The sequence below is a fragment of the Gymnoscopelus braueri genome (genome assembly GCF_963280865.1).
Source record: "Gymnoscopelus braueri genome assembly, chromosome: 22".
In the NCBI taxonomy this organism is placed as follows: domain Eukaryota; kingdom Metazoa; phylum Chordata; class Actinopteri; order Myctophiformes; family Myctophidae; genus Gymnoscopelus; species Gymnoscopelus braueri.
This window is the reverse complement of record NC_137624.1, coordinates 11,627,076-11,640,460: the sequence shown is the minus strand read 5'-3', so window position 1 is coordinate 11,640,460 and position 13,385 is coordinate 11,627,076. Positions and strand designations below refer to the sequence as shown.

The 13,385-nt window shown below is 40.9% G+C and overlaps 1 protein-coding gene across 1 annotated transcript in view; it reads left to right on the top strand.

The window, feature by feature from the left end:
- The window catches only part of ank1b (ankyrin 1, erythrocytic b), a gene marked incomplete at both ends in the record, with an annotated part of 143,087 nt that overhangs the window by 118,752 nt on the left and 10,950 nt on the right, over window positions 1–13,385 (top strand). The window contains 7 exons of the mRNA XM_080420187.1: window positions 596–724; window positions 4,765–4,884; window positions 6,051–6,135; window positions 8,865–8,939; window positions 9,395–9,526; window positions 11,057–11,203; window positions 12,137–12,208. Coding sequence (XP_080276313.1) covers window positions 596–724; window positions 4,765–4,884; window positions 6,051–6,135; window positions 8,865–8,939; window positions 9,395–9,526; window positions 11,057–11,203; window positions 12,137–12,208 — 760 coding nt within the window. The remainder of the gene's footprint in view (window positions 1–595; window positions 725–4,764; window positions 4,885–6,050; window positions 6,136–8,864; window positions 8,940–9,394; window positions 9,527–11,056; window positions 11,204–12,136; window positions 12,209–13,385) is intronic.

Sequence of the window (13,385 nt, the reverse complement as noted above, 5' to 3'; positions counted from 1 at the left end):
TGGTGGTGGCAGTATAGCTCTGTGAGAAAGGCTAGACCTCAATATTGAGATTTTTTTCAAAGAAGATTCTGTTAAAGGATGCACTAAATTGAATTAAAAAAAAATCTATTCACATGATAGAAAAAAAGGTTTAATGATTGTAATTTATTTTTGGTTCAACCAACGGCAACAATCCAGGACCTCATTGGATTGTTGCCTTGTTGTTTTGGAATGAGCTTTGTTAAAGATTATCGCGTATATTCTCTAACTGCAGCAACTGAAGCTTAGGCTGTCAGTTGTTAATGATTCATTATTATTTTACAGGAAAATTGCCATTTTCTCGGGAATTAATCCAACCAGCAGGGGAGCTTTTAGTCACACACACACAAACACACACACACACACACACACACACACACACACACACACACACACACACACACACACACACACACACACACACACACAAAAGCTCATATGCAAATAAAATCCCTACAGGAATTCACACATCTGCCACACCGCAAAATCCTCAGTGCTAATGGAACCCCATGAATGTGCATTTGGAACCGAATGGACCCGCGCCACCACCTTTTAAAACTCCTTCTGCTTCTCTCAGGTGATGGAGGGCATGCCGTTGTTCCTGGAGTGTTCTGGGAACCTGGTGCCTGTGCGGAAAGCCACTCAACAGCCACGGAGCTTCAGCTTCCAGGCTTTCAGAGATAACCGGCTTCCTGTGTCTGTCAAGGTCTGTCACCCTGTCTGTTCCTCTATGTATCCGTCTTGTCTTCCGATTACTCACATCTACAGTTGTGAATTTGTCAGATCATATTGTGGTTATGTTGTATATTCACTGTCTTTCGAGTTTTTAGAGCCTGATTTATATTTAGTTTTGCACCTGTGTCCCACGGCGAAAATAGCTGATCTACAGTACAAGCTCTGAAGAGACACGTATTTCAGCTTGCAGATCTGCTATTTTTCGGCATGCGACACCGGACCGCAATTAAGTATGAATTATGCATACTATGAACGAGTATTTGCTATAATATCTTAGCAGTGCAGTATCACAGCAGAAATACATAAAACTAAACCATATTAATTGATTCCAACTCTTTTTTTTAACAGTTTTCCCTTCAAACTGAACGCCTAATATGTGGTCAATTATTCAGAATAATATATTATCATTAAAAAATAGGGAAATTGGAAATACTTCAGCAGGCAAGGTCACAGAACGTCTTAAAACAATTTAAATGGAAAAATACATGTACAGAGAAAACACTCATTTGATTTGATTTATTATCTTGAACAAATAAAACAATTTTTGTTCAAGAAGGGGCAGAGAGAAGCAAAAGCTTATTTTGTCCGGCCCTTATCATATAACAATATATTGTAAAACAGTATGTTATAATACAAAAATGAAGTCTATATTATACCCTAAAAAATATATATTCAGTAAATGTAAATCAATCATAATACAAGTAATAAAAAAGACATCATAAAGAATCATAGTCAATATAAAATCAACTGTACAAATTTCACTTGATACATCTTCTAGTCTTCGTAAACAATCTGTGTTTGTGTATATGTATTACTGCATTACTTACAGAAATATGTATATAAATCCACATAATAGAGTTGACAGGAAATTAGAAACCCACAAGGTCCCCTTCAACTACAGTGGACGCATTTTAATACAGAAATACTAATTAATCACAGAAAAAAAGGAAAAGAAAATGCAATAGAACAGAAACATATCGGTGTGAAGGATTTCTGTAAGTAGGGTTGTCAGTTATGTTCTGTGTGTTAGTATGGTTGTGTGTCTGTTGACAGTCCATTCATAATGGGTATTGTTGTTCTATTATTGATTTTGCATCATGTGTTCATTCATAACTTACATACAAATTACATGAATCCGTATGTAAATATTGTGTGTGTATATACATATAATAGGGGTGTAATAGTACACTTATTTATACTAAATGTCGAATGTTTCGGCACAGGGCGTTCAGTGTACCGATCCGAGTGCAAAAAAAACGTAAAATCCGAGTTTCCACTTGGACTTATTAAGGGAGCGCACCATACAGGTCTACACAGTCACTACGCTTAGCCCTAAACCCTGTCCGTCATGTCGGCAGCTGAGATGGAAGAGTTTGAAGACCTCCCCGTTATCATTAAGATCTCTCTGTGTATTTGAGAACACTTTGGTTTCTCTATGAAGTACAACAACGGGGAAAGACAAGTGGATAGGATGAAAGCAGTGTAGCAGCATTGTTCAGTAGCGCTCGAGTATGCTGCTGGCAACGCATCAGACATGTTAGCTCATTTAAAACAGCACCGTGCAAATGTGAATATCCTTCATGAATAAGCAAAAGCTGCTGTTGTCCATGTTTCATGTTGTACAAACTTACCCCATTTATGAACACACTTGCACAAATCTGGCTGTGGGGCTGTGACACGTACTGTGCCATCTCTTCCTGTGGTAGTAAATTAACTGGCTGTGATTAGAGTGGTGTTTGGTCCTGACACTTAAATCTGCAAGTGCAATGGAAACGTTTTTTTTGGGGGGGGGGGGTTACCCCTTTGAGTGGAAAATTAAATGGAAAAGTTCAGTTCTTAACATATAATTAATTTATTATTTTCCATTAGATTATTTATTGGAGAACTTAGTGTGTAGCAGTAATAGCAGTAGGTTTGTATACATTTTGGTGCACTGTTACACCCTGAAGATATGTATATTTTCATTTCATTCAAAGTGTATACTTGTACAAGCTTAAAATCAAGAGTTCCTTCTTTAAGTAATATGGTTTGGCAGTACATTTTTCTACACTTTTCAGCATTCAAACCTCTATTAAACTTGAGCAGCAGTCCTCTGACATTAGTTGCTCTTGTAAATGACATACTGTATGACAGGACTGCTGTGTCTTGAAGGTTTCAACAGTACTGTTGCTAGGACATGTGAAAACCCATGTCAACATCCAGTTGGATGTTTACACCACTAGAAAGCGGTTTGCAAAACAAAACATTTAATACAATATTCGATACAATATTGGTTGGACAATTTTGTAATAGCAGCTCGTATTGTGTATGTTGTTTCCCAGTGCCATAGTTACAAAATGGGTGTTTACAAAGTTGGGAAGCTTGTTTGTAGCCCTTAACTGTATAGTATTATGGCAGTTGTGGAATATTTAAAGGTACACTTCCCATTGTTAAAGGGATAGTTCACCCCTAATTCATGGATATTTTTTAGTTTTTGTTGCATTTCTAAGCCCATAATTTGATGACCGGCAGCGGTTCTGGTAGGAGACACAAAGAGTCTCCTTTGTGTCTCCTACCGGAACCGCTGCCTACCGGTCCGCTGGTCATCAAATTATTGGCTTAGGAATGCGACAAAAACAGGTTTAGTCATTTTTAACAAGATTTAAAACTTTTTACCAGATTGTGTGAAGTGCAAGCTGGTCTCTATATTCAGAGCTGGAGAGATGGGGAGATCCCTGTTCCTGAACAAATACTCTGGAAATATAGAGCTATCTTTAACACTTATTTTAACAGAATAATACCACTTACAGCATCTTTAACTTCCTACTAGAAAAATAAAGGTTGAAGATTGTTTATTTTCCACCCCCTTCTTGTTTATGTTTGTGTGTCACACCCTGAACTCATTTCTTTTCTTATTTTTTCTTTTGTTATTTGTTTGCTCTTGCCTCATTGTTTTTCTTGAATGGCTAATTTTTTTTGTAAATCAATTTGCATACATCTGTATGTTTGTGTCCGTTTGTCAGTGTCTGGCTTGACTTATACTCGGTCGTGTGACAGAGTCACGCACCGAACATAGCCGAACTACAAGCTCATCGCATCGATTGCGTCGCATCGCATCGCACGCCCTGTGAGCTTGTACTGTAGATCGGCTATGTTTGTCGCGCAACTCCGAAGCGTGACAAATTATGAATCAGCCGTACATTGTCTATTTGTTATTATATCTGTGGTCATTGGTCCCTTCGTTTACCTCTCAGTGTGTCTATCCCTGCAGTCCAGACCTCGTCCGCCTATGTGACGTAGCCTGTTCTTCCATTGCAGCCAGATGAATGGCTTGTTCAGTACTGTGTCTCCACGTCACGACATAACACAACCTACCTGTACCAGTCTACCTGTGCCTACCTATACCTACCTACCTACCTACCTATCTACGTGCTCTCTTGTCGAACCGTGTGCACGTCCTATATGTGACTTCTCTCACTTTCTTTGCCTGCCTGCTTTATCTTTGCGGCCTCGCCTGTCTGTATGTCTGTCTCACTGTCTCTCTTTCTCTCTCTCACGGTCACTGTGTAACTGTCTGGTCTGACAGACGTCCAGGTAAAAAGTGCAGGTAAATCTCTCTCTCTCGCCTGCCTGTGGACTGCTTCCATCCCTGTACCCCCCCCTCCTCCTCCTCCTTCTCCTCCTCCTTGCTCCTTGACCTGTGTTACTGCTCCGCGCACCCCCGACACTACAGAGAGTTCTAATACCAGATTTGTTCTTTTTTTTCTTCTCCCTCTTCTCTCTGCCTTCCATTCTCTTCATCTCTCTCTGATGTTGTCTGTCTTGCTGTGCGCTCTCCGTCTATGTTTTTCATTTCTTCTCTCCTCTATTTTACTCCCTCTTTTGTTTTTGGCATTCTCTCCACCCCCCCCCCTCTGTCTCTCTCTCTCTCTTTTTCTCCCTCTCTGCCCCCCCCCCATGTCATCCTCTATCTCTGTCTCTCTCTCCTTCTATCTCCTTCTCTACCTCGCACTCTCCAATTGTCGCTCTCAGGTCAGAGACAGCAACAAAGATGCCACTGGGTTCTTGTCCTTCATGCGAAAGTCCACCAAATACGAGGAAGCACAGCACGTACTGTGTAATCTCAACATCGCCATGCCGCCGTGTGTTAAGGTAAGTGCACACAGGCACATGCATTTTTCCTCTCTTAACCCTAACCATAACGCCTGAGTTATACTTAGTTGTGCGGTGGTGTTGCGCACCGAAAATAGCAGATCTACATACCCACCATTTTGGTGCTTGTAGATTAGATATTTTCAGTGTGCGACACCAGCGTGCAACTTAAGTATACGTATATCAGGCTCAATCATGCTCCCAGTGTAAGGACTTTTAACTCTGATTTAACCATGAAACAACCTTTTCTCTTGTGAGGACCAGCAAAATTGTCCTCACAATATCTATTTCTCAAATGCAACTCTACCTGTGCATGGGGACATTTAGCCCGCACAACTATAGTAATCCATGTATGCACGCACGAGACGCATGAGAGTACAAATGGAACCAATGGAACCTAATGAACTATAAGGGATCCTTTTAGTTCCATATGTACATTTGTCCATTTGGTTCCATTTCCAGTTTAGAAATACAGATGAGATCTGATCCATGTAAGAACTGATATGGATGGAGGCCTTTTTTTAAATATATTTTCATTGGGCTATCTTTCTGCGGGACGTGTTGTCTAATCTATGAACGTTCCTCGATGGGTTTGCAGAATTATGGATTGTGGTTTTTAAGGGCTAAATAAACACTGAAATTATCATTTTAAAATTAAATGTACATCCAGTATAAAATAGCTTATGTTTGCCCTAAGAGGACAATAAACATAGATTGATAGGGTAATTCAAGCCAAAAAGTGTCCGTGCTGCTATATCCATGTCCTATTTCTAAAACGTTTCCACAACAAAAGTAAAATATCATATCCTCTGAAATGGACTGAGGTATTGGACAGGTATTGAAATTTAGAGTAGCCAATAATTTTTTCCCCAATTAGTCGTTATGCCAATTAATTCCTCCCCACACACATTTCTGTGTTGTCACTGTTGTTGTATCCTACTGACCTGCCAGTGAGGAGCCACCACCGAGAGGACGATGTAGAGCCTTCGTCCTACTCCTCCCGCCCAACACTCCTTGCTGACAGGTGCACCACCTCCGTGGTGGTGGGCAGGGACTTTACCACTGCGCCACCCGAGCGCTAACACAAATCTTCTTAACTGCGGTGTAAATATCTCAAAACACGGATTTGAAAGAATGAATAATTTTCACTTTTGTGACCATCTTAGGTTGCTGGGAGTGAAGAGCGTCGGAGAACATTGACCCCTCTTGCCTTGAGAGAACGTTACAGTGCACTGAATGAGCCTGCCCTGGGTGAGTGTCCCTTTGCCTGACCGTGGGTCCTCTCCCAGTATATCCATGAAGGAGAAGGACCCTGAATGTTGCATTGACCCTCTGCCCACACCCCTCCGCTTCCCTCTCCACCCTCTCTATTTCCACCTCTCTCGTGTGCACGCATGGCACAAAGACTTGAGCCTTGGATGCAACGCACTGCTGCACTACATCAGAGTTTTCTGCAGTGCAGTTAGAGGAATTGAATGTATGCCCAAAGATGGGGTAGCCTTGCCTAACAGAAACCAAAATAGCTCCATGGCAAATGGCTAACTGGCCTTTTTTTCTTTCTTTATGACTGTCCTGGTAGCCATGGTGACTGATGAATGGTTTTGCATGGCGCTGGTCTCTCCACTGCGATTTCCAATGGCATGGCAGCAGATATTGTTAGCATTTTACCATAGCTTAGCACTGAGAATGTGCTGGACCTCGCAGTGGAGGTACTGTAGACAGAGGAGCCTTCCAATTGGTTGGCGGCAAATCAGCCAAGAGTCAGGAGTGGTGGTCTGGTTGGTTTGAATAACGATAATGCAAAGGAGAAAGGCCTTTTCTGTCTAACAAATACACAGCACTGCTACATTGCACCTCGGTCCCTCTATGATATATTGAATGCTACATTAGTAGATGGGACTCTAGCATCTGAATGATACTCTTATCTAACCACCCCCTATTTTAACCTACACTTCCACTGACCATGGTCTGCCAACCCTGAGGTTCGTATGGACAAAAACTCTATATTTTGTGGGTAATGCCTATTCCCGTCAACAGAACAGTGCTTTTGTTGAGGTAAGTATTGCTATTGCACTTTAACAGCAACTTAGCTACATGAACCCTAGCGTTCTGCAGAAATAGGTGAACATTCTGCGAAAATCGTAGATCTCCAAGTTCACAATGAGTCGCAACATGACGTGTTGTGAGCTTGTAGATCATAGTGCATTATAATTCTAATAGTTTGATTTTTTTTTATTTAGTAAGTCTTAACAGTTTAAGTAACAAATGACCACTTAGTGACGTAAAGTGACATAATCACAGTATGTAGTTTAATAGTTATTATAACAGCAATAAAGCCTTATAAAGTAATTATGATGCATTGCAAGTATGCAAATTAACATGGGATGCATAGGAAGTGTTACCAAAAATGATTACAATTATGAAGTATCATAGTACTTGATTTATAAGTCATTATAAAAGGCATTAGATTGTGTTATGATTGCAATCAATCAATTAATTGAATTGATTGAATTGTCACAACACAGATGAGGTTAAATTCTTAATTATGCAGCAGATTTTCACTCTTGCAGTTTAAATTGCGAGTAGCTGCTTATGAGTGTTTATAATTGTAATTATCCAGTGTTATAATCAGATTATAATCCATTATAAGTATATTTATAACTCATTATATGCATGGGATGCATAGCAATTGTTACCCAATAGGATTTGTGCTTTTGTAATAACATGCATTAAAGACAGCTTGGTTGGTTGCTGAACTGTTACGGTGTGTTCAGTTCGGACCCAAAGATATTTATTTGAGCGGCGCGATTCCATACAAAGTCAATGCAAAATGACTTGGCACGACCAAGGTATTTCATCAGTGTCTTTGCTCTAGGTTGAAAATCCCAACTGAGACGACGTTCGCTTCCCCTCATTTCACCCTCCGCGTCTCGACAGCCAATCAGCGTTGATGTTGTTTTGTATGATACAGTATGTTGTTACGCTTGCCTGAGGTCAGCAAGTTGACTCCTTGATTCTTCCAGTTCCAAGTTCCAACCGACCGGGAACACAGCAATGCAAGAAAGACACCACACAGGTCCATTTGGTTCCATTTGTAGACTCCCAGAGTTAAATGAACGCTGGTGAATTTAACACTGTAGGGGTCCCTGTGTACATTTTACATGTACATCTGTTTTATGTAACTGCAAACAAAACAAGCCCTCGGCATTTGGGTCAACAAACTGTGTTCTATTTACTCCCAAAATGTCATCTGCTCTGCTGTCATCCCGGGCAGTACAGCTGCCAGCTTAGAAGGAGGAAAAACACATGCTTGGTGTGTGTTTTTCACAGCTTGATGGTTAACTATCTATATATTTTAGTCATGAATCTTTCTTATTTTCACACATACAACTAACTGCTAGATGAAAACGTTGTCATTAGAATTCGGTACTGTTTCCATAGTGTGTACAGTGATTGACACTGACAGTATACATATACTGTAGAGACTATTAGTTAAATGAACGCTTATGTTGCAGCGTAACAGCCAGTGACCAAAATGACACGATTCAAGCCATTAGAAAGATATTTTCGTATCTGGTCTGAACACACCTTTAGAGGAAATCCAAGCATGGTTTCTTCTACAATCTCTGTTACAAACCCAGGTGTGCCTTAGATACGTACTACTGTGTGTATGAGTACTTTGTGCATAGCCAATATAGAGGCAAACTCTTTAACCTAAAGAAATATATTTTAACCACCTGGTGTCCCGATTTTGGGCAAGCCATTATAGGCAAACATTTAAACATTTTCTTTACATTTTCTAAATCAAATAAAAAAGCTTGCATCCCGATGTGTTGCTAAGCTGTAGATAGACTTTTTCTGTATGAATGCAGGTGTGCCTTGAGATTGCCAAATGGTGTGCCTTCGGCACAAAACGTTTGAAAACCACTGCTCTGCAGTCTTGTGTGTGTGTGTCTGAGTGGAGTGTTGTTTCTATTCAGCTACAGTGAATGCCATGGAGAGGACGGAAATCAAGATCAGCCTCATAGCTGAACATCTGGGTTTGAGCTGGGCAGGTCAGTTCTGTTGGAGCTGTATGCAGGAACAAACGTTTTCCAGTGGTGGAAAGTGACTAAGTACATTTACTTAAGTACAATTTTGAGGCATTTGTACTCTACTTGAGTATTTCCAATTTTCTGTACTTTTACTTCTACTCCACTGCATCTCGGATCCAAATATTGTACTTTTATTCCACTACATTTATTTAAAAACTTTAGTTACTAGTTACTTTGTAGATTGTGTTTATTATTACAAAACATACAGTAACCTCTTCAGCCCTATATACATTTCGGCCATTTTTAATACCAGATTTTTATTTGTAACAGAGTATTTCTACAGTGCAGTATTGATACTTTTACTTAAGTAAAAATGTGAGTACTTTTTCCACCACTGATGTTTTCTGAAAATGGCTGTGCTTCTTCCCTTTGACCGCCTGTGTATGTGTTTGTCTGTGCCTCCGTCCTTCTGTCAGAACTGGCACGGGAGCTCCAGTTTGGTGTGGATGACATTAACAGGATCCGTGTGGAGAACCCCAACTCCTTACTGGACCAGAGCTCTGCCCTGCTTAACCTGTGGGCCAGCAGAGAGGGCAAGAGGGCCAAGAGTAAGTCTGACCCCTTCTGCTGTTGAGCAGAAACCTTGTATCTCCATATTTCAGCTCTGTTTGCACCTGAATATAAATATACATACTGTATGAGATTAAGTACTGTTATATTGCATTGTACTTCAGCACTGCTGTAATTCTGTCATACCCAAAGATAACCTCAAGTATGATGAAGCTTTTATACAACAATACTACGAACAATTTATCAAGTAGGAGAAAACAGCAGATTATTTTCCCACCAACAAATACAGCTCTGTCAACAAAAACAATCTTAAGCAACATATAAACTCCAGTTCAGTGGGTAAATAACAGGCTAATGTTATCTGGCAGCATAGTGATACTGTACAGCTAGGCCCGTAACGATACAGTAACTGCATCGATGCATCGTTTTGAATTTTCAACGATCTACTATATCGATATGCAAACAGCTAAATATCGTATCGTTTGACTTTGAATCGTATCGAATCGTTTTGCAATGCAAATAATCGTATCGAATCGTTCTGCAATGCAAATAATCAATTATATCAATACTAAGTACTTTTAAGAAGAAGAAAAGAGAAAGAGGGGTTTATATCCAGTATCCAGGTATTTATTTTTCACACAGAATTTTTGGGTAAATAAATAGTTACTATATCGATTTTAAATCATTGAATCGAATCGTATCGTTCTAAATTAACCTGTCCTGTATCGTTCATGTATCGTATCGACTAAATCGCTGAATCGAAACGTATCGTATCGTTCTAAATTAACCTGTATCGTTCATGTATCGTATCGACAACCAAGTATCGTGATACGTATCGAATCGTTGTTAAAACGTATCGTTACACCCCTATGTACAGCTGATTCATGGAAGTAGTCTGATTTGTAATTGGCGACACCTGTTGACAAAAATATGTTACTGCAGATACATGAATTGAATGAAAGAGAACCATGGGAGATGTTTCTAATGGATCATTTAACATTGATGGTCATTATGGACACTTACAAGTTAACTGTGTTATAAGCTGGATAATGCACAGTCAGTTATGAGGAAATAAGTGCGTGATGCAGGGATAAACAGCCCTCCACTTTGCATCAGGCCATTGACTTGCTCACGGGGCATCATCCTGCTTATACCACACTTAACTTGTAAAGTATCCATAATATTGCTAAAAGAAAATACAATAGAATGTTTAATTAGAAAAGTATACATTTAATGTAGCTGCAGTACCAGTTTGTCACCAGTTGTTGATAATTATAGTATGTACCGGAATACATAGAAGTATAAATAGAAGTATGTTGCACAGTAGTACTATGTGCACATTCAAATACTACTATTGTTGTTGATCTGTTCTCATTAAAAGTGTTACAGAGAATTGGCTCCGTCAGAATGGCGTATCTCTCTCTCTCGTTTTTCACCCCTGTGTTTACACTGTGTGTGTGTGTGTGTGTGTGTGTGTGTGTGTGTGTGTGTGTGTGTGTGTGTGTGTGTGTGTGTGTGTGTGTGTGTGTGTGTGTGTGTGTGTGTGTGTGTGTGTGTGTGTGTGTCAGTGGAGAGTCTATATGGTGCTCTGAGGAACATTGACCGTTCAGACATTGTGAGTTCACTGGAAGGCCAGGCTCCTCAGCCAGTGCCTGGTTCCTCAGAGGAGGGGGCCTGCCGACTGTCCTGCGACTCTTCCCTACTCTCAATCAATGGTAAGACACATAAACTCACACACAGACACGCTTAAAGCTTAAAGCAGCATCTGCTTTTCTAATAAAAATAAAGACAGATCAGCTAAGATAGGTTACGATCAAATAAGTTAACTTAATGTTAAGACTTAACTTAATTCAGTGGTTTCATAGGCAAATGTCTAAGTATACAGCTCAACTACGATACACAGGGCAGAATATTTTAGCATCTTACTACTACTCTTAGTAATAAAAAAAAATGTTCTTGGGTGTCTGGGTGGTGCAGGGGTAAAGTACATGCCAGAGGCATGGTACGTGGTAAGCTGACTGGGGATTGTGTTATTCGTCGCTACACTATCAACTCCCACAGGTCGGTCGGGGCACTTGTGCAGCAGGCAGCAGAACTGGGAGGGATAGCGTGTTCCTCCACATGCGTTACGCCCTCGCGGTGAAACTCCCTGCTGTCAGGTGAAAAGAAGTGGCTGTTGACTCCATGAGTCTCAGAGGAGACACATGGTTGTCTACAGACTCCACAGACCAACAGAGGAGGTTGGCAGCAAAATAGTTCATTGATCAAGTGCAATTGGATTATACAAAAGACAAAAGTGTATTTTATATATATTGCCATTGGGGTTTAAAAACATTTACTAAGTTACTCTTAAGAAGAGTAGTTAATGGAGAAATTAGCTCATGCACAATTAACCCCTCTGACTACCAGAAATAGCTTTACAGCTTTAAGTAAAAAACATAAACGCCCTCTAAAAGCAAGCACCCTTGGAAGATGTGTAAACATTCATAGCAGCACCCTATACAGTAGGTAAAAGAAAAAACAGATACGTTAGAAGGTGACTTGAAGTTTGATGGTGAAGTCAGTGACGTTCCACCTCTGCTATAAGCTTCCTGCTCCTCTAGTGTCCAGGTAACAGCTAATTTACCTTGTCTCTGTTGCTCCACAAGAGGTCACGGACACAAGGTCACCGCGCCTAGTCCACAAGCCACGTGTTATTAGACCGCCGTTTTTCAGAAGGGGTAAGTTGAAGGGCACTCGCGCTGCATGGACGTACAGTATGCTGCTCATGATGATGCTGCCGATGTTGATGAATATCTGAGTGACCCGAACAATATTTTCGAGTGACGTTGACGCGCTGGGGAATGGTGTGATCCCTCCCACCATACACCCAGACGCGGTTCCCAGCATGCGTGTAACACCATCGCACTGCGTTCCCCTGGCGGTGGTGGCACAGATCATTCTTTTAGTTGCAATTCTTCACACCTCATGCCTCCTTTTAGCCCTAAACATGATGGTTCAACCGCGGCCTCAATATGAGAAACGAGGATATTACCCTCATGCAGGATGGCTCAGACTGTACAGACAGTAAAGACTAATAACATCCACTAGACAAGCAAACGCACATGATGAAGGACATGCAGTAGCCTATACAACAAATAGTTTTCATGAAATTATTTTAGAGGGTTGAGTTTCATATTTAGGTTGATAATATATCTGGTGTTAAAAGTAAATGCATTTGTGTACGCGAGCGTGGTGTGTGTGTGTGTGTGTGTGTGTGTGTGTGTGTGTGCCTGTGTGTGTGTGCGTGCGTGTGTCTGGGATGGATACACTAGTATACGGTGGTAATAGTACACAGTGTGCACTGGGCCTTCATACCTTGTTTCTACTCCTCTCTCTCTCTCTCTCTCTCTCTCTTTCTCATTCCCTACTCGACATATTTTGAAGCTTCATCAGGCAACTGTGGCATCTCTATACAGACAATTTTTATGAAAATGTGAACTATGTTGAGTTGTTGACTCTGCGCTGTCTGTGGCAGTCATGAACTTAACCCTAAGCCAAACCCTTACACCAACCTTCACCCTACACCAAACACTTCCCTTGACCTTAACCCTACACCAGATCCCTACCCTAACCATAACCCTACACCAGATCCCCAGCCTAACCATAACCCTACACCAAATCCCTACCCTAACCCTACACCAAATCCCTACCCTAACCATAACCCTACACCAAATCCCTACCCTAACCATAACCCTACACCAAATCCCTACCCTAACCCTACACCAAATCCCTACCCTAACCATAACCCTACACCAAATCCCTACCCTAACCATAACCCTACACCAAATCCCTACCCTAACCATAACCCTACACCAAATCCCTACCCTAACCATAACCCTACCCTAACCTAACCAT